Source organism: Ictidomys tridecemlineatus, chromosome 8, assembly GCF_052094955.1.
Source record: "Ictidomys tridecemlineatus isolate mIctTri1 chromosome 8, mIctTri1.hap1, whole genome shotgun sequence".
NCBI lineage: Eukaryota > Metazoa > Chordata > Mammalia > Rodentia > Sciuridae > Ictidomys > Ictidomys tridecemlineatus.
In genome coordinates this window covers 40,464,818-40,492,513 of record NC_135484.1, presented here as the reverse complement: position 1 = coordinate 40,492,513, position 27,696 = coordinate 40,464,818, and the positions used below count along the sequence as shown (strand labels likewise).

The 27,696-nt window shown below is 34.5% G+C and overlaps 1 protein-coding gene and 2 pseudogenes across 1 annotated transcript; 1 reads left to right on the top strand and 2 right to left on the bottom strand.

Moving 5' to 3' along the window:
- Positions 1–1,275: 1,275 nt before the first annotated feature.
- On the bottom strand, positions 1,276–7,142 carry LOC144365750 (ras-related GTP-binding protein C pseudogene; annotated as a pseudogene).
- A 10,163-nt stretch (positions 7,143–17,305) lies between these two features.
- Positions 17,306–18,919, top strand: LOC144366059 (uncharacterized). The gene has a single exon (XM_078019303.1). The coding sequence runs from the start codon at positions 17,421–17,423 to the stop codon at positions 18,165–18,167; it is 747 nt and encodes a 248-aa protein (XP_077875429.1). The 5' UTR covers positions 17,306–17,420; the 3' UTR covers positions 18,168–18,919.
- LOC101977553 (S-phase kinase-associated protein 2 pseudogene) lies at positions 18,039–21,226 on the bottom strand (annotated as a pseudogene).
- Positions 21,227–27,696: the final 6,470 nt, after the last annotated feature.

Below are 27,696 nucleotides of genomic sequence, written 5' to 3'. Positions count from 1 at the left end.
TTTGGGTCTCCTGTTTTACCTAGAGCTTAATTAGGTAACTGAGTACTCCAGACCTGAGTCTTGTTTCAACCAGATAGATCATTTGGATCTTGATGCAAGGTGTTATAGGGTGATTCATGCTCCATAAAAATTCATATGTTGAAATCTTCACCCTGGTGCTTCAAAATTCTCCAGACGTCCCCAAAGCCCAACTATTATGCATATTAGAACAAGTTTAACCATACTTAGAGATGAGGTCCTTTACGGTCATATCCACCCTTCCTACTTCATTTTTATTTTTCTTGTTTTCATTTTATTTGTTCACTCTATAATTATATGCCATCTTAATCTAAAAAATGAAAATTATTTTTCTCCAATTTATTTATATCAGTAGGACATGTGGATGGATTGAATCCAATATGACTGGAAGAGCATACAATACAGACAACACACAGAGCAAGGGGTGACTATGTGAGAACATAAGGAAAAGACAGCTAGTTGGAAGCCAACAAAACGTGCCTTAGAGGAAACCAGACTTGCCAACACCTTGATCTTGGATTTTAATCTCCAGAATTGTGAGAACAGATTTGTGTTGTTTAATCCACCTAGTAACTCTAGCACACTAATATAGTAGGTGAACAATGTAGCAGCCTATTTGGCTTCCCTGCCTTGGGTTATCTGTCAGTGCTGTCCTCAGTAGAGAAGTTCGCCATACACAGCGAACACCGGATCTGCCAGTGTTCACTCCCATCTGGTCTGTAGCCAGTTTTAGCCCTGGTTCTTCCTGTTCTCTCTCTCTCCCTTGCACACTGTTATTATTAGAAACTTCTGTAGTTAAGACTGCTCATGTATTCTCTGCAGGAGGTTCATGATTTCAAGCTACACCAAATTCTCCAGACGTCCCCAAAGCCCAACTATTATGCATATTAGAACAAGTTTAACCAAAATATTATGACAGTTGATTTATAATGACTGGATAAATTAATACACATTTTAAATTATTATTAATATTTGTATTTAATAACAAAAAATTAGTGATTAGATATTAAAGTATTATTCTTGCCCTAGGTGAGCCAAGAATTATTTACCTTTATTAAAATTAGAATTATCTGTGTGATGTTTGTCATTAATTTATTTTTATTTTTTTGGAGTAAATACATTTATTGATACCCATTTTATATATAGTTCAATGAAATAATCTATAAATATAAAAGCATTTTCTTTTGGATATCACCATGGTCCATGTAAATACTCAACAGTCAAAATCACCTGAAGGAAGCACTCCAAGTCACACTATTAGGTTTACAGACCTGAATATATATATTCCATTAAACAGTGGCACTTAAGTACTCAAGTGGTCCAGTGGCTTTGGGACATATGACTACCAGGCATGTGGAGTAAAAATAATGTGTAAATTTAAATCAACAGAAAGGGCATCAAACACTGACAAAAAGAAATAATTACAAATTAATATCCCAGGTGAAGTAAGTACCACAGTTGACACTTGGTGTCAGAATACTGGAGACAAGGTATGTTAAACAACACATGTGGCACGGCATGCTCTCTCCAACACCCAGTGGAGTTCACCAGTGCTTTAGAGTCATTCGTGGTCAACAAACATCAATTCTTAAAGAATCTAGATAGCTTAGAATAAAAGGTATGGGGAGGCTGATATCAAGATTAAAGAAAAGTGGACTAAATATTTCAGTGACATAACCTCCCTAGAAGGGGATTGTGGGGAAAAAATTAAACTCCTTTGTTACATTTAGCATGATCATTTATCAAACGCAGGAGGAAAAAACTCATACATCTGGTATTCAAAACACAGGTGTAAAAATTTTCTTCTGCTTCAAAGTTTTTTCCTCAATACTTCCAAGGGAATGGGTGCAGCCACTGTTGAGCCTTGCTCTCCACCTGATGCAGCACAAAATTTTCTCTCATTTCTTCAGTAACAATCACAGGAATGTCTTTTGCTGCGATCAGACGATGCGTCCTCTGAGTTAGCAAGCGAGTGCATTTCAAAGCTCTTAGAGGTGCAATGTCCAAAACTGAGATCGGAGAGGCAGTGTTAGAACTTAAGCAAAGCAGAGTTTAGAGACTACTCAAACAAAAACCTAAAGGAAGCAAATAAAAATTCAGTTTTTTCTATTATTTTCAGCTGGAATTGATGGCAACATTCCCTGGTATGATGGATAAATGGTGTGATCTCCAGGTCCAAAATATCCCAGCTATCTAAGTAGGACCCAAAAGAGGAAAAAGACACACTTGAGTTCTGTGGTGTCTAGAATTCCTTTTTTTTTTTTTTTTGCCATTTTTAAAAAAAGAAATAGTAGCTTCAGTTGTATACCGCTGGTTGAAGGGGTTTTCATCCAAATGAGAAACTCTACCCCTCATCTCTAGTGGAACAGGCACCAGATTCCCACAAGCAGCAGCTCCCGTGTCCTGCAGCACGTGGCATCTGACCCTCCGGTGAAGAGTAAGCTGGCATTGAGCTCTGATGCTGTAATTCAGACTAGATGGCATTTCGTGACGTGCCATTGTGTGCCAATGCTTTCAGGCTAGGGGCACTGATCTGGTGACTACAGCTCCTATGAGAAGTCACACCCACCTCAAAAACCTCATGAATAGCTTTTCGGAAACAGTGGAAGTTGTAGTCTATTAAACCTTTTCGTTCAAAGCTCTCTTCCCTAAGAATGCAGACTGGTGCCAAAAATTTAGTCACCTCCTTTAAATAAAGGATAGTTGTATTATTCAGCTTGATAATTGCCATAGATTCTTTGTCATAAGCACTTCCACTTCCATCTTCCTTTAACCCATATATACAAGACACATCAATTACAACATCAATCATGTCACAGCAAAGTTCATAAGCCTGCATATCCACGGGGGAACTGTCTGTTGCAATGTAGATTTTGCTGACAACATCAAAGAGAAAAGCTTTTTCAATACCTGAATTTGATATAAAGTTATTTAATAGGTTTTCCAAGGTTGGCAGTTGTGGAATGAGTTTCTGAACCACCTTACTAAAGGCTTCAAATATTGAGTGGTCATAGATACTAGTCAAATAAAAGCTAAGATGGAGTTTTTCTAGCCCAGCATCTGCAAGGTCATCATTGGCCCTCTGATGAATGTCCCTCTGTGTTTCTATTTTGTGATCATCAGACAGACCATCAACTTTGTGAATAAAAACCTCAAAATTCATGTCTGGGTTAACTTTGTAGGCTTTAGAAACAGTAATGTGAAGTCTTGTTAAAGCCTCCATGTAGTCATCCTGTGCATCAATGACATATATCAATGCTCCTGTTCCCCTGAAGATCAAAGTCAAAGGTTGGGTCAAAAAAGTCCATCTGCCCAGGAAAATCCCAAATCTGGAAATTCACAAAGGAGCTATTGGAAATGTCGTCTTTATAAATCTTGTTGGTACTTTCCAAAAAGAGAGTCTCATTGGGTGACATCTTATGGAACACCACCTTCTGGATGGAGGACTTGCCGCTTTGCCGCAGCCCCATGAGCAGAATCCTCGGCTTGGAGCTGTCAGTGCCCCCGGGCCACACCCGCCGCTGGACCCCGCCCCAACCCCGCCGCCCGCCACCCGCCGCCGCCGTCTCGTCTTCTTCCTCCTCCACGCGGCAGCCGAAGTCCTTTGGGAAAGAATCCGCTGCGCCTTAACTACCGGCGAGGGGCGTCTCCTCCGCCCCGTACTGCAGGGACGTGGTGCTGGACCGCCGCGCCCGCGCCCAGACAGGCCAGGCCGCCGCCTCCCCAGGCCGCCGCTACCGCCGCCCTGTCATTAATCTAAAAAGAGTTTAATGAATATGCAATAAAAAGTCCTTGATAACCTAAGGGGAAAAAATTTACCTGGATGTTTTAGAGGTGAAACCAATTTTTCCTCTTTGCTAGCTTCCTGCTTTTGAATTAAATAAATAATTGCATGACTTTATGTTATTTACTTTAAACTGAAACTGTACATCAGAAGATGTCACTCCTATGCTCACTCTGCAAAAGGTGTCCTCATTTTCCTCCAAGAAACAACTTTGAATGCCCATAAGAGCCTACCTGATTTGTCTCCCCATGACCTGTACCCTCACCCCTCCAGCTTCTCTCTTACTACTCTCATTTCTGTCCAGATAGAGTGGACTCTTTATTGTTCTTAAACATGTCAGGAGCATATTTCCCTAGAAATTTTTTAATGACAGCTTCCTCTGTCTGGAATACTATTTGCCTATATTTCCTAGAGATAAAAATCCCCTTAGTCTTCGCTCAAATGTAATATTTTCCATAAGGCCTATCTTGATCAACCTATTCAATACTACAACTATCTCAATGTCCCATCCCACATACTCGTAATTTCTTTCAAGGATAGGGATCTTTGTTTTTTCACAGATGTAAATCCCAAATTCTAGAAGTGTGCTTGGAATAGTGTAAGTGCTTAATAAACATTTGTTGGAAAATGATAAACAAAAAGAGTAGATTTTTATGTAATACTCACATTATTTGTAAACATTATTTATAAACTCACATTAATTGTATAAATGGAGGGTTTCACTGTGACGTTTTCATAAACTCATATACATGTTTTGATCATATCCATCCTTCCTACTTCATTTTTATTTTTCTTGTTTTCATTTTATTTGTTCACTCTATAATTATATGCCATCTTAATCTAAAAAATGAAAATTATTTTTCTCCTATTTATATCAGTAGAAGATGTAATAGGCAAAACAGTACATACTTGAAGTTTGGTAAACATAGATTTAAATATTAACTTTATCACTATTAGCAAAAATGTACTCTATGAACCTCATTTACAAAACCCCCTAAGATTGTTGTAAAATTCTAAATAAATTTATTTTCAAATTTATTGTGAGTAAATGTATAGGAAATTGTAGATGTCAAATAAATGTTCCCTGATACTACTGAATAATGTTGAAATAGTAAAATGCTGTGTTTATTTGAGCATGTTTGCTCAGATGTCTCCTGAGCTTATTTATAATGTTCACTTTCCATTAGCTAATGGGTTATTACATCTCATGCTATTCACTTTTTCATTTTTAAGATTTGAACGACATTCTTTCACTGTCCATTAGCTGACATCAATTTTATTGGTTTCATGGACACATCAAATGAGTATCCAGTATTTGATGGTCCCTTCCAAGAAAAATATGAGCTAGTGAAGGCACAACATGAAGACATACAAAATAATTGGAGAAATATTAAATATTGTCTAGGTAAAATTGAATTTGAGTACAGTGAAATGAAAGATCAGAGTGGATTGGAGAGATTAGAAAACTCTTCATGGAAAGAAAAGAGTATTTGAATGGATACCAAATAACCAACAATGGCATCAACAAGAAGAAGCATCTTTATAGTATTTATATGCTCTAGGAACAGTTACAAATTCTCTGTCTTTATTAACTTGCTTAATTTCATTATACCCCTCTGAATTAGTACAATTTCAATTTTTTATAAATGATAAAAGAAGCAGAATAAAGATTGGTAATTGCAGTTTTCAATCTTCCTCTTCAAGTCTACAGAAAGGTAAAAGAGGTTTACCAAGAGACAGAGTCTGTTATAAATATTGTAGGGAAGGAATCTATTGTAGGGAAGGAATCTTTATTGTCTGACAAGGTACACAATTTCCAGATACTCTTTCATATTTATCTCTCGCTTCAGCACAATTATTTCTTCCTGCCTCAGTGTTATTCATCTTGACCTCTGCGTTTATATTTACTGATCTTTTACCATTCTCCAAGATCCGTCACAAAGCTTATTTCCTTATAAACATTTTTCATGACATATCCCAAGAAAAATTATTGTATTTTTTATGGTACTCATAATACATTTTTATGGATACTTATTTTTATTTCTTTCTTATATTATGAGTGGTAGAAAAAATAAATAACGACTTTTTAATTTTGATCTTCCTGATTCATTCCTTTGAGGCTATTCCCCAAACATAGTTGCTGACATTTATCCTCTGGCCTGTGCCTCTGGCTCCCTCTAGTGTTCATTATTTGTTACTTCTGTGATCTGTAAATACAAGAAGAAAAAGACCACCTCTAAGAGAAGTGTCTACTAGAAACCTGAACCTGATTTTCAAAGATCCCAAATGGCATTTAATGTAATTAATTTCCTAGTTTCCACTTTCTCTAGGCCCGTAGTGTCATTTAATATGATTAATTTCTTAATTTCCATTAGATTTTCTCATTATTAGGAAAACTATGTTATTGAATGTATTTTAGACTGTTGCATTTCCTCAGATCAGATTTTCTTCCCTTCCTTAATGTTATTTTTTTAAATAAAAAATAATGAAACTGACTAAATACTGTTCACTTCAGGTACGACTATACACAATGGCCTATTATTTATATTTATAATAAGCTCATAACATTTTTAAAAAGGAAACTGTTATATATACTTACAATGTAATATCATTCTACAATAAAACTGGAATGAAATACTAAAAAAAGATAAAATAGAAACACATAGCAAGTGCTTCTCTTGAAGGTATAATTTTACAAAAAAAGTATACAGATGTTAAAGGCATATGATTTCTCCTATTTATTTAAATGATTCACTAGGATATTGGAAGTTCAGAATATTTCTATATTATGGTTGTTATATCATTAAATACATTTAAAAATTATTCTCTTAAATTAAAAACACATGGTCCCTTCTGAGATGTTAGGAAACAAGTACAGCACATTATAATATTTAATGTTTTATTTACACTAATAACTATGTTATAGAAATCAATAAAATGTCTGAAATTCTGTTTTTATAGGCATGGATCCATTGAGTATTAAAAACAGGCAAAATAAATTTCAAAGATGCTTTAGAAATGACAAGACCAGTCCTCCCCAAGCCTGCCAACATCAAGAAAAAATACTAAGGGAAAAAAGAAACTGGCACAAAATGAAGGCGACTCAAGAAACAAAATTAGGCCGTCCGCGGCCTCCGCCCGCCCCCGTTACACACCGCATGTAAACAGTCCCCGTCGGCTCGAGCCCAGGGACCCGCAGGGAGTCCGCCTGCCCGCCCGCCGCCGCCCTGGACCCGCGCCTAGCGGAGCGTCGCGCCGTGCTGCCCGTCCGGGCACCTTCTGGAGAAGGAAAGTGAGCCCGCTGTACCCTAGGTGGGGTTCTGTGCTCCTGGGTTAGCATTTTGCATTAGCACTTCGAAACAGGACGTCTGGCTCCCAGCATCCAAATTAAAATGAATTACCTTTTTAATGACCATACAATATCTGTGATGAGCTTTGCTCAGAAGTGACCTGAATTTCAGTCCCGCTTCAGTGGGGTTTCTATGGAGTTGTCTTGGTAGCCTTTGCCACTTTGAATTTAGAGTCTTTTGTGGCTGCCTATTCTCTCTTGAGTTTATGTTGGAGAATTAACATTCGCTGACTGGAATGTAGAGAACTCTGAATGTATTAAGGATGTGTTTTGAGTCCTCGCAGGTGACCTGGCTGAGGAACAGCATGGCAGAGAAGCAATGCAGTCTGCACTTTTATGTACCTTTTAAGTGTCCATAAGTGAAAGGTTTTGCTTATAAAGCATGAGTTTAAATATCTAGTCATTAAACTGCACAAGTGCAAATACAAGGGCAGAAAAGGATGATCACTTAGCTTTGGATTAAGAGGGTAAGAGAGGCAGAGAAGCCTGGAGTGTTTCGCCATCACTGAGCTGGTTACCTGGTACATAGCAGCTGGTTCCTGGTTAGATATAAATGTTACTTGCTTGTTCAATTGTTTTAAAAATGCTAATTCCAAAGCCACTTTTTAGTCTAATAGTGGAAAATATAAAGGGGTGAAAGACAAAAAAAAAAAAAAAAGAAACAAAATTACTGTAGGTAGTGTGATATTCTGACTTGGATCTTAGAATACAATAAGATATATTGAAGTTAGAAAACATAAAATGTGAATGAAGCTGTAGTTTATTTAATAGTAGTGAACAAATGTTGGTCTTTTGGTATTAACAAATATATCTTGGCACCGTAAAAAATAACATAAGGGGAAATGGATGGAGAATATTTAGGAACACTTTGTGTTATCTTTGGAACTTTAACAAATAAAATTTTATTCCAAAATAAATTTATATTAAAAATTTCAAGTTTAATTAAATTGATCAATTTAATTAAAGAGATTTATGGTAAATTAATTTTTTTAATTTAATAGCACTCATGTAATGCTTTAATTCAATTTTACTTTTTTTATTTTTTGAGATTTTGAGTCCTTAATTTAGCATCATGCTGTAATCAACAAACAAGAACAAACAGAACACTAGCACATGGAACAGAGGAATCCAATAAATAATATATATATTTTTGAAAACAGGACACATTATTCAAAATTGGCACATTCAAGTAAATATTTATGTTTACTAAGGCCAATTAGAGATGAAATGAATCCAAAACACTTATTTGTGGAAACTCATTTCTTTACATAATTGTTCCTAAAAGGAAGATGAAAGCTAATGAGCTCCAGGGATTTACCCTATAATTAACTTTATACTGTCATGGACACAATGACCATAAAGTGAACACAATTGATATTGTTGGATCTTTTACAATTCTGACATATAAGGACAAAAGAAACGTTTGCTTTCTGTTGACTTAGTGAAGTAGTGTCTTTATAAAACATATCTAGGGATATGATTAACACTGAAAAACCATCTTATAGTAGCATCGTAAATGGAATAATTTTGTTTTATAGAACTGCCATTTAATCATTTTTAATTGTTTTAAATAAAAGAGACTATTAGGATAGTCTGTTTCTCTGTTTTGTAAAAGTGTTTAATGAACCAGAGAGAGATATCTTCACTTTATTTCTACCAGCATCATGGTCAATAATAGAGCTGAAAATAATGAGTATCCATGATCCAAAGGAATGGGTTTAGTATCAACAATCAAACATTCTATGGGCCATTTCTTAGAGCCACAAGATATCATTCTCAATTTTAATAGCAAGTAGGAAACTTGAATTCTATTAACTAATTCTTTCATTCAATAAATAGTCCAGTGCGTATTTCATGTAAAGAATGTTCTAGGGAACAAGAGAGATATAGTTTCCATGCCCAAAAAATATATAGTCTTTCAGGGGACAGGCAGTTTTAATAACTAATTTCAAAGTAGTTTTATTTAAATAGTTATAAACTACTAACTGCAAAATATTCTTAAAATATATAACCATGCTATTTGAATTAAAGAAATATGAAAGTCATGAAAACATTCAGTTGAAGAATCTAGGACAATTTTAGAGTTCAAAGTTCCTTAATGTTTATTTTACAACCTTTAAAATAAAATAAGATTTTTATGCATACATAGTTTACCTATTTGCACAGATAAATAGAAGCTCTACTTTTATGAAGTGTGACTATAAAATAATTTAAAGAGCAGAATATACATGAATTAGAAAAAAAAGAAGTTGGCAAGTTCTATTATATTTTCGACATGGCACATCTATTACAAATCTCATGCACATGTAAGATGGACATATATAGATGGAGAAAATACATTTTTTATAGAAATTTAGTTCACTGTCATTTAAATAAACTAAAAATTGCTTTTTGTGTTAATCTGTACTATGATCCACTGCATGGAAATAAATGAGTGGATTAAGTTTTCCTGAAAATGAATATACTAAAAATTGAGACTATTTCCTAGGAACATGCATGTTGAATTTGGATGAACAAAAATCTGTAGAAAAACAGTTTAGGAAAATATATGACTCTCAGTCCTGTGTTCATGCCTATGAAAATTAGATCAGATTTGTAAAACAAACACTTCATCTCAGAGTATGAGAGAGACAAAAAGCCATTCACACATTATAGATTAAATTCTAGTAATTTTTAAAATAAAGAATTGGTTAACAGTGGTAGAATTTGATTTTAATATTGGAACAGTTTTTTTAAAAAGCTTAACAGTTGGTAGAAGTGTTTGAAAGCACCAAAAAGATAGAAGGCATGCTTGAGAGAATGACTGTTAGCAACAAATTTAGTAAAAAATAAGCACACAGTAAACAGAGAAACACAATAAAATGACAGAAAAACCAAAATGATAAAATTTAATCTTTGAAGATGCAGATAAACAAACTGTCCTTTTGATACCAGAAAGCTTTCTTTCACTCTTGAAATGTATTCAAACATGCTCTAACTATTGTACATTTTTCTGATTTCATCTACTGAGTCCTTGACATACTCCTACATCTTGTCGTCAGAATTAACAGATGTTTACTTTTCTTATCAATTTTATCAAGTCTTCTTTGATGATATGCATTTTTTATTCAAAATTTTTTTGTTTTTGTAAGGTTCAATTCTCTATAACTTGTTCTGTATATATTAGCCTAGGTAAATTAATTTTAAAACCATTCAGTTCTAAGCTGAACATGAATTTAAAAATATCCTATCAATTTGCCTTTCTGCAGAAGTTATTCTACTAGAGTTGGTTCTCCATATGTGTGTTATCTATCTGTGAGTTCCACATCTGCAGACTCAACCACCTTTAGATCAAAACGTTTGAAAAGAAATGTTCTATACAGAAATATTTGCAGATTTTTGGGTCATTATTTCCTCGATAACAAAGAATAACAACTATTACATAGTATTTATATCATATTTAGTATTATAATAATCTAGATATGATTTAGAGTGTATGATAAGTTGTGTGTAATTTATATGCAAATATCCACTTTACATAAGCTACTTGACCATCTGAAAATATTGGTGTCTGCAGGAAGTCCTGGAACCATCTCCATGGGTACTGAGGACAACTATAGAATAATGTACTGTGTATTTTCAAAACCTAGAAGAAAGGATTTTAAATGTTTTCATGTTATTTAACAAATGAAATGGTAAATATGTTCAACCTGACTTAAACATTACACTATGTATACATGTACTGAAACATCACACGGCAGCTCATTAATATGTACACTTTTAAAGTTTTTATATATTAAAATACATTTAGTAAGCAATTTGCACTTATAAAAATTCTGGGAGACACACACTGAAAGGAAATTCTTAATTTTATTTTGTGTTTAGTTCACAGAAAACTTTTCAAAAATAATCTGCAAATAAATTATTTGCTATCTTTCTGTTGTATAATGTATGTTTGCTCAAGATAGCCAAATTTGAGAATATTTTGTGCATATTAATAATGATGGATATGTTTTTCCTTCATATTTAGCTCTTGTTTGTTATATTGAAACATAGTGCTACTGATCGTGTTTAATGAACTAAACTTATTTTTTGTAATGAAAAAATAATCAAGGAAAGATTTAGTGAATCTTTGAACCCACAAAACATTATTATTAGTATTAAGCAAAGGATAGTGACCATCTGTTTTCTATCTCCACTGAAGCCAGAACATGAGGAAATAAACAGCAATATGAGCTAGTTAGGTTAGAATAATTGAAAGATTTCCTGACAGCATTGTTAAACACTGAAATGAATCAGGAAGAACAGTTGTTAAATCTTCTTATATTCTTTATTCCCTTAATAAATAGCAAAATAAATCTTTGGCATGTGTTAGTTTCACCTACAAACTGATAGATCAAGTTTAATTGTTTCTACCTGTGATTTTATGAAGATGTTCTTTCAAACATTAATGTAAGAGCAGGCATCATGAAAAACTAACAGTAATCAAATAATAGCCAAGATTTACTGAGTTTTCATTGTGTAGTCAGCTCTGTGCAAAGAAATCTACAAACAGTTTTCCATTTGAATATGGCAATGAATTGGGTAGGTCAGTGTATATGGATTTTGTGGACAGATTCTATGGACAGATGGTGTTTGCTACACACCCATTGCTAGCTGCATATTTATCTGTTTCTTTAAACTTACCAGAAATGTTTCTAGAAGAAGCATCCCTTCAGTAACACTTCTAAGTTTTGCAGCATGGAAAGTGACTTGGACAGGTCTCTTTGGGTATGTAAATGGAAAATGGAAGACCAGACTCCTATGGACCTTGTCATTTCTAATGGTCCATGCTATCCATGATTATGGAAGCTCTGAGATTCAGACCTTGCCTTGAAAAATTCAGTGAGCTGAAGATTACAGCATTTTCTTCCAAAAGGCACAATGCACTTCTGCAAAAGTATGATCCTGAGTGTCTGTCAATAGTATTCTGGAAAAGAAACCTATAGTTTTAATAGTTTAGACCTTATACTTATCTCCTTCCCATGACCATTTCTTCTTTTTCTGAAATGAACCCTTCACTTGAGTTTTTTGTAATAGATAAATCCTAGGCCTTTGTGGCATTTTTTTTTAAATTGTAAACTTTAGCAGCAGGAATTGGTCTTGATTTCACAACCCTGTAGACTTGCCCAGAGGTTTTACTGATGGGAGATGCAATAAGTTCAAGTGAAAGAAATAATAATGATAAGAACATGTAAGCTGGCAGAAAAGTTTGCTAGAATCCTGAGTTGATGAAAATAAAGGACATTTTCCTCTTTGATAAGCCTTTCTAAATGAACTCCTTTTCCTTAGCTGTGCTTGTATGACTGTTACTGTTTCTGTGAGTTCTAGAAGTCCCCCAAGGACAAGAACACTGAACAAGAAGTCCAGAACTCTGAGTTCTAATTCAGGCTTGCCATTTGGTTACCAAAATTAATTTGACACAGACCTTTAAATTGAAACACATTTTCTTGGTGGTTTTGAAGTTGTTTCAAAACAATTCTTTTGATGTTGTTGTTGTTTTGTTTTGTTTTTCTTTTTAAAAGAGCAAGCATCAGGAAAAACACAGAATATTTAAAGTCAGATATTTCCATGGCTTAGGTAGCTCATAGTCTGTAAGTTAAGGCGCTTGGAAAAAAATTAATAAATAACTTTCACTTGTTATTGTCTTCTTGGCTTTATTTGAACTTTTTTTCCCCTTTTTTTAGAAGACTTGCTACTAGAATTTTGTTATTCCTATCTACGTGGACAAGTGGCCTTAAATCCTTTTTGACTTAATAAGCAGACAGTACAACAGAGCAGATGTTTGGCCTCTGTAGTTAGGTAGTCCTGACTATTAGTAGTGTGAACAGACTTCATTTTATATAATGAAGAGATGGAGCAGATTCTACAGCATGCTTCTTTTACAATAGCAGGATATGATGTAGAATATTCGCTAGGTAAGTGATGAGGTGTCCCTGTAAGTCTGATCATGTTGATGAATTCTCTAAAAGTCAGGTTACCTAGTCACATATGGACAATATTTACTGATTCATCCTTTTGCTTATGAACCAAACTTGAAGTTACTGCTTCTCCAGAGCTGTCAGGAATATGTAGATCCTTCTTCAAAAGTAACAACCAAATTAATAATTTATAATGTAGGTAATATGGCAGAAAATTTTATACTTTAATAAAATCTTCAATATTTTGATTAAATGAAGATGAAATGAAACTATAATTAGCTGCATTTTATTTTGCTTAATTATAATTATTATTAACAATTTCTTTGTATTTTCAAAATTGATTTTACTAAGCTTTTAACTTTGGAATAAATTTATTTTGCAGAAAAGTAACAAAAATAGTATAGAGAACCATCATATGTTTATTATTTAGTTTCCCCTATTCTTAATATTTTATTTTAATCATGCTGTATTTGTCACAACTAAGAAACCAACATTAACACATTAAAAAACTCCACTAACTAAACTCAAGTTTTTTTTTCACATTTAACTAGTTTTCCTATGAATGCCTTTCTTCTATTCCAGAATTTACTCTTGGATAGAAATTGCATTTCATTATATCTCCTGACTATCTGTAGGTCTGTGAAATATTTCCTTATTTTTCATGAGCTTCATAGTTTTGAGTGACATGATCAGGGATTTTGGAGAATGTCCCACAATTTGGGTTTTCTGTTATTTTCTCATGATTAGACAGGGATTAAAGGCTTTCGGGTGAAAAGACCACAGAGGTGAAATGACAATTTATGTTACATCAGGCAAAACACACTATGAGATCAATATTGTTACAGAACAAAATGTCAACAATTTTAGTTTCAAAGATCTAATTGTTGTTTAGTAGTGATTCATCAATGGAGTAACATCCAGTGTACAAAACACAAAGGAGTTCCAATGAGCGAGAAAGAGTGGGTTAATTTTACATACAGGAGAAAGCAGAAAGGATCATCAGACAAATAGTGAATTGGTTGTTTCAAGATTATTGTCCTTATAGGGATGTCAATGAAATCTTGTCTTAATGGGGTTTGATTATCATCTCTCTTCTGATTCTAAGAAAGTTAAATCTCTCTCATTTCTTGAAAAATCAGATTTCGTAGATTAACAGTCTAGGTTTCAGTTTTGTGGTGTGGAAGATTAGCTTGAGCGACTGCATTTTGAGTCTGCTGTTTCTTTTTTCTTTGTCACTATTGACACTGTCATTGACCGCAAGGCTGAAGTACTATAGTGTCTTTCAGATTTCTCTACTGTAAAGTTACTTTTCATCCCTTTTCATATTTGATGCAAGAAAGTTCATTAAGTCCATCTCAAACTTCAAGTGAGACAAGTCAGGATTGGTAACTTATATGCCTTTAACATGCAGGCATTTTTAACTACCTCTATGTGTATGTATGTATGTGCACATATGTGCACAGAGACATGATTTTACTTTTTCTAACTATTCTTATAAGCAATAAGCACATATTCATAATAAGAATAAATATATAGTAGTATATACATAAATATTCACAAGTATTTGGATATGTTTTTCTCTAGGAAGAGCACATAACTGACTTCAAAATACTCTTGATTTTTGCATTTTATTTTCTCTTAAAAATGGGACATTGAGACTTTCGAATTCAATAAAATTTGAGTCTGTCTGAGAACACTAACAAGTGAGTAGGCACTCAAGTTGGGATTTGGCAAGATTTTTTTTTTAGCAGAAATCAAAGAGTTCTATCACCTTCATTTATTCCTTCAAAGGCTATTATATTCTTTATGTGCTAAGCATTGGGAAAACATGCTGCTCAGCATAGTATAAGTACAGTCCCTCATGTCACAAATTTACAGAATAGCAAGAAATAAAGATAATAAATCATTTCAACTGTTAAGAATATTATGAAAGGTGAGGTGCAAGGTACAATGAGAATGGATCACAAGGATTTGATGAGGACAGTGGTCATGGAAAGACTCTGGGGAGGCAGAGTTAAAGCTGACTTTGTGGGATGAGTGGAAGTGAGTCAATAGGTGTTGCAGGGATTCTGGAAATGGGGTGAAAGTGTTGATAGTAGTTTAGGTCAGTATTTCAAAGTCCTATAGGAAAAAGAACACATTCTTTAGAGAAGTCAGAAACTAATCAGAAGAACAAGTACATAAATACAAACAACATATACATATATACACTGAATTAAAAAGGAAGTATAGCTTAATTTAAAACATAAAATAATGCATCCATATAAAATATTAACTGTACCTTAATAAGACTATCATGCACATAACATTAAAATTGATAAACTGATAAATTTGAAGTAATTATAGAAGCAGTAAATAGAAGAAAAAAATTAAAAAGCAGTAAACAGAAGAAAAAAATAAAAAAGGAATTCTAGAAATAGAGGGTAGAGTGAAAAGGTTTACTCAATAATTTATTCACATATTCATACAGAAATGTGACTGTCAATATACATAATACTTATTTATAGTTGCTATAGAACATCTTAGAAGGGCTAGTGTTGTAGCTCAGTGGTAGAGTGCTTGCCTAGCATATGTGAGGAACTGGGTCCATCTCTCAACACTACATATAAATAAAAAAAAGTCACATCAACAATTAAAAAACAAAATTAAAATAAATACTTAGAAATAGAGTAAGTACTATTGTCCTTAAATATGAACAAAACCATGAGAGGAAAAAATAATGTTATATTTTAGAGATTTTTTCAATTAGTTAAAGGTAAACTAAAACTGTTAGATACCTTGAAAGAGTACTATGGTAAATTTTATTTTGTTTTGCGTCCAAAGACATTAAATTAATAAGATATAATAGCTTTTGTTTTGTTTTGTTTTGGGTGTGTGTCTCTGTGTGTGTGTATGTATGTCTGTGTGTCTATGTGTGTGTGACAGTCATGGGTTTTGGGCTGTTATGAGCATAGAAGGGCACATGATTAGAAATGGCAAGAAATCATTGACCATCAAGTTGAATGGTCAAGAGACGATAGAGCTGGGATGCCTATAGCATGTTTACAGTGGTGAGTTTTGACAGATGACATAGAGCCATGTGGAAAAGCAGGACAGCAAAGAGGTTTGAGACTGAGGGTGATCTGCAATCACTGTCTCAGGGCAGCATTCCCATATGGAACCTTCTAACTTGCAAGCATATTGATGAATATTGGCATCCAGCAGGCTGCATTTTGTTCAGAGAATGTACAGTATTGTACTACTTTACGTAAGAACAAAAAGACCTAACAATTTTAAAGAAAGAAGTTTATTAGTAACTGTTGACTCCTTGCTATTTAATAGGTGGCATTGAATAAAATATTTAATTTTTTTTTATAAAAATGTGTTTTATTTTAAAACAAGTTTATAAAAGTAGAAATCACATACAAAAATACAGATTACTCCGACATGTTGGCAAAATAGCTTATGGCTGGACTTGAGTTTGGAAATATAGGCACTGTATGTTTGAGGGCATCCGGAAGTAAGTCCAACCGGATCCTACCACCAGCCCTTGTCACTAATCTGTAAACAATAATTTCAAGTAGTATTTAGCACTTTTTAGCTAATAAGAAATAGACACATAATCATCTCCTTGTGTAACACTACTTTAAAATTTTCTTCCTTAGGTCTGAGCAGATAAGGGCACTTCATGCTACTGTTTTTAACATTTAAAATCTTTGATTAAAGTAAAACCAGTTAATAGAAAAATGATGGATTTTGGCTTTTTGTTACATTTTGCACATATGGGGAGGTCACTGACTTAAAACTAGTGTTTTTGTGATTTTTTAAAAGCAGAACTTGATCTTTTTGCCTTGATGAGAGAGGTTTTTTAAAAAACAAACCCACTCATATTACTAAAAGGTTCAACACCTGAGTACTAACTCTTACATAGGTGCCAGTGCAGACTGTCCTGAAACTGCATGGAAAATACACTTGCTTCTAGTGTGTACTTCTGATTTACCGGAACAAGCAATTCTTACGATCAATAACCCTATAAAGTGGGTAGTTTCAAACAATTATTGCAAAAGACCATATTTAAAAAAGGCAATTTAAAATACTTGATTCCAGAGTAATATACAAATAAACTTAGCACTAAAGGAAAACAGCAGGCAGTATCAGTTCAGAACTCTTTCAATTTTTCAAGAATAGAGACTGAGACTTCCGGGCTGCTCCTGGGCGGCTGGGGGCGCCGCCGTCGCACGGAGCGGCCTGGGCGGGGCGGACGGGCGCTTGGCTGCAGCAACACCCGCGGTGGCCTTAGCGCTGCAGCCAGCCTCTCCACCGCAACCCGCCGGCCGCCGCCGCCCTTGCGATGGCGGCGAGCAGCTCGCTGGAGGCGGTGCGTAGAAAGATCCGGAGCCTACAGGAGCAGGCGGACGCAGCGGAGGAGCGGGCGGGCAGCCTGCAGCACGAGTTGGACCTTGAAAGAAAGCTGAGGGAGACCGCTGAAGCTGATGTAGCTTCTCTGAACAGACGCATCCAGCTGGTTGAGGAAGAGTTGGATCGTGCTCAGGAGCGTCTGGCAACAGCTTTGCAGAAGCTGGAGGAGGCTGAAAAAGCAGCAGATGAAAGCGAGAGAGGCATGAAAGTCATTGAAAGTAGAGCCCAAAAGGATGAAGAAAAAATGGAAATTCAGGAGATCCAACTGAAAGAGGCCAAGCACATTGCTGAAGATGCCGACCGAAAATATGAAGAGGTAGCCCGTAAGCTGGTCATCATTGAAAGTGACCTGGAACGTGCAGAGGAGCGGGCTGAGCTCTCAGAAGGCCAAGTTCGACAGCTGGAAGAACAATTAAGAATAATGGATCAGACCTTGAAAGCATTAATGGCTGCAGAGGATAAGTACTCTCAGAAGGAAGACAAATATGAGGAAGAGATCAAGGTCCTTTCTGACAAGCTGAAGGAGGCTGAGACTCGGGCTGAGTTTGCCGAGAGGTCAGTAACTAAATTGGAGAAAAGCATTGATGACTTAGAAGAGAAAGTGGCTCATGCCAAAGAAGAAAACCTTAGTATGCATCAGATGCTGGATCAGACTTTACTGGAGTTAAACAACATGTGAAAACCTCCTTAGCTGCGGCCACATTCTTTTATTTTATTTTTTGTTGTTTTGTTTCTAAACACCTGCTTACCATGATACCCCTTAAATGCATTTTTATTTACTTTTACCACCATCACAAAAACATCCACAGAACACCAGCTAGGGCAGGAGGTAGGGAGAAAACACCAAAAAAGGCAAGCCCATGTTAGGGCAATAATGGTTTAAATGTGCCATTTCCCAGGTTGACATTGCCACACTTTACGTAGAGTTTAGCCACACAGTTTGCTTAGTCAGTGGAAGACTCCTCACTGAAGCAGAAAGATTTCCACTCAAAGTGCCAATGATAGGGGCAACAGGAAGATTGATGTCGGAGACAATCAGTTGTGGATTGGTGCTACTTTAAATAAAATGTCCCCTGTGGTCTTTTGTTCAATATTGTACAATTTAGAATTTTGTCCAACACTATTTTGTCTTGAGTTTTACTGCAAGATGAGACTATGGATCCAGTATGCCTGTGTTCACTGAAGCCAAGGATTTGAAAGCCACACTGCTCTTCTAAGGCTTCCATTCCTTTCTGATTGGCACACTTGCAGCCCATTACAACTTCTGTAGAAGAGCATTCAATGTGGATTTCCACTCTTTCCCATTGTCCATGTTAAAGTGAAAGGTGTAGGCACTACATACAATTGGTAAAGAAAATACATTTTCTTGAGAATTATAACTATATGTAAACATTGTATAATGATATGAAATAAAATGCACATTGTAGGACATTTTCTAAAAAAAAAAAAAAAAAAAAAAAGAATAGAGACTGATTAGGTTAATACCACCTTCCTAAAACAAAGCAACTCATTTAAAAGCTAAACAACTCATGTTAATGTAATTTGATTATAAAATTAGAAACCACAATTATATTTCAGGAACACAGTACCTTAGTGATATTAAAGGATACTTCTGATTAACCTGGCATAGAAAATTACGTCTTGAGCCTTCACATCCTATACCAACTCTATACCTCTGGCCATATGTTTAATTTGTTTGAGAGTTTAAGATGTGGGGATATGTTTCTGTTAAGCTAATTTCAAATCTTAAGGTAGAAATGAAAATTTTTTTTAATTCCTAGATACCTTAAATGCTACTATCTTATGACTCTTTCGGTTCAGCTCACCCTACACATAGCTTATTGTTCTTCCAAACTATGTCTTATTAAACAATACTGAAAAATTAAATAGATAAAAAAGTTATCACAAAGGCTATAAAAATCATTAGCCATAAGTCATTTTTTAAGCTTGATTCTAAATAAAACTTGATACAAAGGGCACTTGGAGAAAATGGCACAAATTTTGCTATGTAAAAAAGTAAATTGAAATCATAGGCTCAAACTCCTAAAATTTCTGATGGCCTACAACTTAGGTTCTTAAGGGCATAGCGTTGACAGAAACTTTTATAGTTATTTAAAAAAAAGGCAACACTTCATTGTTTTCCCTTGAAAATGGTTTCCTAATTTACTTGCAGGATAAAGGTTAAGGGAAAACGAATAATAAAAACTAGCCCAGTGCTCAGTAATTGGGCTTCCTGCCTACTTTCCCCGTTCCAAAGGAAGAGGAGACACCATCCTACAAGAAATAATTTCATAGACAGCTGGGCTTTTGCAGTGTCAGTCGGCACCTGATGCCCCATATCTCCTGGTTCTTTTTGTTTCCGACAGTTGGCCTGGCAATGGTGGTGAAATAGGAGCAATTAATTTGCAGATGAGGAAGGGCTTCCCGTAACAGTTGAAGGGTACCATCTGGCACAATTCCAAAAACTTGTAGTGTTTTTAGTGTGGGAATTTCTCCAAGTTCAAGTAGAGTTTCAGGAATTATATCATAGCACCGACTGAGTGACAGGTGTTGGAGGTAGTTGAGCTGGAGAAATTCTGGAAAGCAGTCATGCTTTAGCATGACACTGTCACTTAAATCCAGATGGACAAGGTTGGGGCATCTTCTGACTAAGGTAGAGACATCTGATTTCTGAAGATTCTTTCGGTAGCCACTAAGATTCAACTGGGTGATGGTCTCTGACACATGTGCGACAGCCACCTGCACGTGCTTTTCAGTGAACTCATAGCACCAGGAGAGGTTCAGCTCATCCAGTCTGGAACAGCTGCTTAGCAGAGTCTTCAGGGCAGACTCAGAAAATCCAGCACACCCACAAAGGTTGAGTCGTACTAAATTTGAGTTCTGCGCAAGATTATTGACAATGGGATCAGAAAGCTGGAGGCCTGGAGGCCTTCCAGGCTTAGATTCTGCAACTTGGAGCACTGAGACAGAATGCCATGGAGGGTAGAGACGTTTATAACTGAGTTAGACAGATCCAAGTGCTGGACACGAAAAGGGCTGCAATGTTCAACCAAGGGTTGGTCTACAAATGATCGGGGGCAGCGGAAGGCCACCACGCCTCCAGACAGCAGACGAACAATCACATCTGGGTGCAGATTTTTACTTGTGAGGTCCAGGGTTTGCCAGAGAGATTCATCAAACGCGAGGCAGTACCACCTCTTACAAACGCCGGAGACTTTCAGCAGATCGGGGAGGCAGAGGCAAGAGAAGATCCCCAGGAGCAGCTCATCTGGGAGGGAGTCCCACGAAACATCGGGGAAGTTCTCTCGATTGAGTTTAGGCCTGCGGATGATCACAAAGTCTTTGTCACTCCCTTTGCTTTTCAGCCGTTTCCGTGTGGGGCTCTGAGGGTGGCCCAGGTTAGAGAGCAGTTCCTGGGGGATGTTCTCACTGTCCACCTCCTCCTTCTCTAGGGCGGAGACCCCCATGCCTGACAGCAGTTCAGAAGTCTTGCTAGAATCCCATCCCCACGTGAAGCTGGTAGTAACGTTGCTACTCTGGTCCGGAATCTCTTGGAGGTGCTTCCTGTGCATGGCGTCCACAGGTTCGGGAGTTTTAAATACCTGCATTAATTGCACAACTGCCCGCCTCCCAGATTCCCGCTTTGGCGCGCGACAGCTCCCAGCGTGCGGTTCCAGCCCCCAGCAGCCAGACCCGCGCACTCTAGCAACGTTCCATTCCTGCAGCGCGCGCAGGGCTCTAAAATATTTAATTTTTAACGTACCTTTTTGTTAACCAAAAAAAATGGAGTGAAATACAAATACAAAGGAATGAATGCAAGACCTGGCAACGAAAAACAGCTACAAATATGTATGTGTCTCAGAGAATAAGCATGAATCATTTTAATGTGAGGGAGAATATATAAATATACATGTTGCTATTAGGTGGTTTATATTAAGAAATACAGCTTGAGACTTTGAGACTACTCTATTATTTTCATCATATTAAGTGTCAAAATATATGACTACACTAAGAAACGTGTTTTATTTGCTGTTTGGAAACGTGTATTAATGACCCTACAGATTTTTGTTCATTAATGGAAAACAGCATGTGTTCTTCAATTTTTATAAACCTGAAGCAATGTATTTACATTTGATTTCCTGTTTTATGTGCTCCTGCTAATCTAGTCATCCTCTAATAGGTCTATGCCATAACTGCATCCTTCCTTTCATGCTTATAGTAGTTAGAGTAGTAAGTCATGAAAACATCTACTTCCAGCAGAATATTAAAGTTGATTGGGCCTTAAGGAACATATATTTCAATAGTAGGACTTTACATATGAAAGAACTGGATGTCTGAGAGTTCTAGTGATTTTCCCAAGGTCATCTATCTAGTTACAAGCTGATTTGGTTACCTTCAAAAAATCACTGGAGTTGAAACAGAGTTCTTTATGCACAGCCTCAAGGAAATGTAATATTTATACCAGTTAGGATAAAATTAGAATATTCTCATCCCACCATATGCTTTAAATTTTTCATCCACTTCTGCTTTTAAAAAAAAATCTTTAAAATATATTTTAAATTGTGTCACAAACTGACATTGAATGAAAAGGAACATTTAACACAGTTTCTGTTAATTCCCAATGAAAAGAACATCATTATTCTATAGTATTGCTAAAATAGAGACCCTTTAAGACAAATGGGAACTGGAGACTCATGAACTATTTCTTCTCAACATGAAGGATAAACCTTAAGTCTGTAATTATCTTTTTATCAATTTATTTTAGTGTTTATTATAAAGGAATGCCCATGTTTACTCTTTTAAATTAAAATCTAATATAACTTAAATATGTTTTAAAACATTCTTAATAGCACAAGTGAGATTGTGATTGTGAAATAGTCCATTACATTGAATTTAGTTTGTACTCAGATTTATTTTTTTCTCTGTGTGTAAAAAGCACACCTAAGATCATAAATTGATTATAAATTTTACAAAAGTTACAAATATGATATCAAATATCCAGATAAAATGTAAATACAATAGAAAGTGTTTACATGTATGATTGCAAAACTAGCTTGAGAAAAAGACTGGTTGGCTTTGAAATAATCCCCAAAGTTATTCTATCACAAGATCCAAAACATTGCCCTCTTCTCTCCTTTTCATTAAGATAGATTATTGTGGAGAAATAGATTATTTTAGAGAAATAGGTTTGATATGATTCAAATTTAGCTATAGTGATGTAAACTCATCCCCTTAATGAAAATCTTGTTATTTATGTCAAATAATTTCTGTAGGGGTTAAATGACAGTGTTTGTAAAGTCCATAACCACGTTTCACTTCTGGTAGTCTATTATCCCTTTAATTGTTGACTTTCTCTGCCAACATTGATTTATGAAATACTTCTCTTAATTGGCATATCTTCCCAGAAGTTCTTAATCCTTCTTGTAGAGTGAATCATATTTGCTTTTAACTACTTTCATACCTCACTTGTGCCTCTTTGTAATATTTCTTTTTTCTTCAGTATTGAAGTTAGTGAAGTCTGGATTCTTCTGAAAGTAATTTCTCCTGGAATGTTGTATCTTGTGAAGCACTCGGTCTTGTATACTAAAGATACACTTATTTGTTTACTGAGTAAAAATAAATATTACAAATAAATTTAACCTGAAAATGTTGCTGTACCAGGTCGAGGTACACAATGCTATATAGCAAATTAGCTAGAGGTAGTTGTTTTTGTTCACTTTTTGCCTGAATATATAGCTAGATTATGTTTTTTTAAAATAATCAAAGTACTGTCATACTTGCAGGTAAAGTGTATTAAATGCTACGTTTTAAGTGTCTCCCCAAAATCGTAGTTGGAAAGTTAGTATTCAACTTTTCAATGAACAGAGTTCAGAAGGCTCTGCTCTCATGAATAGATAATGCTGTTAATTTGGACATGGACTCATTTAACAACAATAGGTTCTTAACCAAAGGAGAACCTTAGCCATGCACCACATTCTGTTTGTGTATGTATGTGTGTGAGCATGTGCATCTATGTGTGTGTATACACACATGTACATATATATGTGAGTATATATACATATACATATGTTTATGTATATATACTGTGTGTGTGTGTGTGTGTATATATATATATATATATATATATATATATATATATATATATGTGTATTTCTCTCTTTGCCCTTCTACTATGGGAAGACATAGCAAGAAGGGTGTTTCCAGATACAAACTTGGACTTTCTAGCTTCCAGAACCATGAACCAACACATTTTTGCTTACTATAAATTACCCAGTTTCAGATTTTCTGCTGCTCAGCACAAAATGAACTAAGAGAATAATAATTCAGGTGTGGGACAGTTGTGCACTCTTGCAATCCCAGCTACTTGAGATACAGGTGCAGGGGAATCACAAGTTTCAGTCCAGCCTGGGTAATTTAGATCATTTTCAAAAATAAAAAATAGAATGGACTGGGGACATGGTTCAGTTGTAGAGTATCTCTGTGTTCAATCCTCATTACTGTATAAAGAAAATAAAATAAGCAAAACAAATAAACAAAAAAGTACAAATATGTTTACATTGCATTCATCCTTTAAGTTTTCATCTGTATCAAAATATAACTCGATTTGTCTTCTTGGCATAAAAACTTTATTTTGCCTGTTTTAATTTTTTTCAAAGTATAAAATATCACTTCAGTAGGTTAGCTAGTATGTGGGTAATGAGTTAAAATCCAATTACAGGCTAAGTATGGGCATGAATATAACATGACTTATACATACTTTAAGAGGTTAAGGAGAAAATTATCTTTTGGATTACATACAAATAATGTCTAGAACTATGTGTTTTGATACAGTGAGAAAATTCATAAATATAGTTTACATTAAAAAGTAAATTCTTAGTTTCACTTGTTATATCTGAATTTTTTACTTGAATGTTGTTACATATGAAACAACAGGAGGAAAAAAAGCCATATTTGGTTTTATTTTAATCTTAAGTCTTTGATATTTTAATCTTAAATCTTTGATATTTTAAAATGTAATTAGTATCCAAAACTTAAAAAGGAAGGAATAGAAGCCCTTGATTTAAATTTTTAATGACAATATATTTGGTTTACAATATAGGAAAATATGAGGAAGCATTAGTTCTGGTTTCAGTATGTATTTGCTCTAATGTGTAATCTAATATTTGTTTACAGAGATGGAATATAACTCTTCAATTATACCTGGTTCTGTATTTCTCTGTGAATTCATAACTACTTGACAGTATGATTATATACTTTAATAATACTTGAGAAAATCTGAAATAAAGTAAATAAAAAATTGATATTTGCGATGAATTTACTCTAGATTTACAACCTTGTCTCCACAGTAGGTTAAATGTCGGTACTTTAAAATTAAATATCAGTAAGCTGGAAGGGTAGCTCAATGGTAGAGTTCTTGCCTCACATATACTAAGTCCTCTCCAGGTCTATCCCTAGCACTGCAAACACATGAATAAACATCAAGATGGGTGCAGATATTAAATTGTCAATCTGCACTGTAACATTAGTCTTTAAGCAAAAATTTAAAAAATGTATTTGTTTATATTCAGGAGTAATCAAATTATTTTCAGGGGAATATTAGATATGAAAAAATACAAGTATTCCTGAAAAAACAATTAGTTCTTTTTATGGTGTAGTTACACAACACCTTCTATGGTTTGCATATCTGTGACCTCTCCAAAATTCATGTGGAAACTTAGTCCCTAAGGCAAAAACATTAGGAGGTAATACCTTTAAGATCCAAGCCTTATAAATTGAATTAGTGCCTTAGATAAAGTCTTGAGGAGGCAAGTTTGCTTCCTCCAACTCATTTGCCATGTGTGAACATGACTATCCTCCCTTAGAGAGGATGCAGCAGGAAAGGGCTATCGTGCAATTACACACTAGATCTTCACCAGACACTGGTCCTGCTGGCATCTCAGTCTTGGTCTTGAACTTTCCAGATCTCAGAATTGAATCATGAGCTTTTAATATCTATAAATTATTCAGTCTGTGGGATTTTTGTTGTAGAGCATAAACAGATCAAGACAATATCTAAGATGGATTAGTCTGATAAATTTTCAGAGCAGTGAGAAAAAAGAGTATATGTTTTCTTTATATTTTATTTCTTACTTGTATCACAATCCCATCACCTAATAGATTGCCTTTCAAAGAACATAAAAAGTACCTAGCACATGTAACAAAATTCATCTTTATTTTCTGAACTTTGTGACCTTACAAAACTGATTGTGTTATCCTGCTATACTACAGAAAAGTTAGAAGTATAATATTGATCAGAATTATATACAAAGGGAATCTTTTTACAGTAATAAAAGAACATTGTATGGATATTAATGATGAGTTATGCTCAGAATCATCACCAAAAGTCCTAATTTAGAACACTGAAATTATCACAATACAAGGATAGAGAAATATATTCATTGTTGTCTTAATTCTTTCAACTTTATTCTTTAGGTATTTTTTGAAAGTTGTCACTTTAAAAAAAATTCTTCTTTTGCCTTTGATAACAGATATTTCATTCTAATATTTCCCCTTTTTTTCTAAATGATGATTCCATTTTAATGTATCTGATGTTTTAACTAAGCTTTTGAATTAGTAAACATGTACTTGTGTGTGTGTGTGTGTGTGTGTGTGTGTGTGTGTGTGTGCGTATATCACTTCCAATATTAAATGTGTATGTTCATATATAAAAATAATAATTTATGTTGATTTTTCATATGTACATTTATGCAAAGAATGTATAATAGGAAGGCATAAATTATTGAAATACTTTTACAATATGAAAAGATGACCAACATAATAAATGCTTTTATTTATAGGCATTTGATATTAAAAATAAAGAAAAGAAAATTGCATTTAAACACAGTCATTCTTGGAAATAAAATCTTAATCATGCTTAGATAAGTAAAAAAGCCACACAAAATATACAAAAAGAAACTACAGATTTTCTGATTAAGTCAAAAAGTATTATAAAACAGATTTTTAATTTCATGTACAGTATATAAACATTTATTGCAAATTAACAAGAATTTAAATGGACTGTTATTTTCTTATGATTCTGCAGTAAATATTCAACTCAGATTTTGATTTATCATAAACCCACAATTTCAGGCACTTGATTTTGGTACAATAGATATAAAAACCATAAGTACTTTATTTTTTACTTTTGTATAAAAAATATAAAATATTACATTAAAATTATCATTTCCATTATGTGGTTATATTATCAGTTATTTTACTTGCATTTTTCTGCATTTTACAAAATTTTAAATAATAAGTATATACTTTTATAAACAGAATAGTGTTCTACTAAACAGAAAAAAATAAATAACATCTTTTAAAAAGTTGTACTCTGATTCAGTGGCTCAGGGAAAAGGACTGAATGATCATACAGGAATTTTGTACACTTTCCTATATATTTTATCCCTCCAACCTATAGCTTTTGGTTAGAAAATAGAACCCAATGATTTTTTTTAGTTGATTTTTGCAGCAATATACAACCACCACTTCAGTCCATTGAATAGGAAGTTTAAAGTAAGGATTTTCTGGACAGAATGAAGAAATATGCACATGTCCAAACTACACCATCATTAACAGTGCACTATTTTATTTTTCTTTGAAGTGCTATCACTTTATAAATATGCATGACATCATTGGCCACATTTGTTAGTATTAGAATTAAATATCATATTATTTTTTATTAGTAAGAAAATAATAATATTGATTTTACTTTAACTTATCTTAGGTACAAAATCTTCTAAAATATTTTAATTGATGGAACTTATCTTTTAAAAACTGCAACATAAAAAGTGGAAATTGAATTTGGCCACTCATCATGAAATTTAGATGTAAAATTTAGATGCAAACTAAAGAAAATCGCAATTCACTTCTCCAAAACAGGAAAATTTCCTGATGTGTGAATCACATTGTTTGACTAAAAATCATTTTAATGTTCTTTTAGCTATTTTGAAAAGTTTGTACCATGAAACAATATTTTTTTAATCCCTGTTGTTTGTATTCTTATCCTTAGTGTTGAAGTGCATTTATTCATAGTTAGTGGGGTATACTTTCTGTTTTAGTTTGTTACCACCCACCTACAACCACCCTTGCAAAAACATGGAATCTGGCAAATTAACAAGAACAAACTGACAAACCAGATATACATAGCTGTAGGTGGGATGAGGTCTAAC

Bases quoted from the DNA above. Each gene is read 5' to 3' on its own strand.
- LOC144366059 (XM_078019303.1), top strand. From the start codon at position 17,421: ATGGCGGCGAGCAGCTCGCTGGAGGCGGTGCGTAGAAAGATCCGGAGC.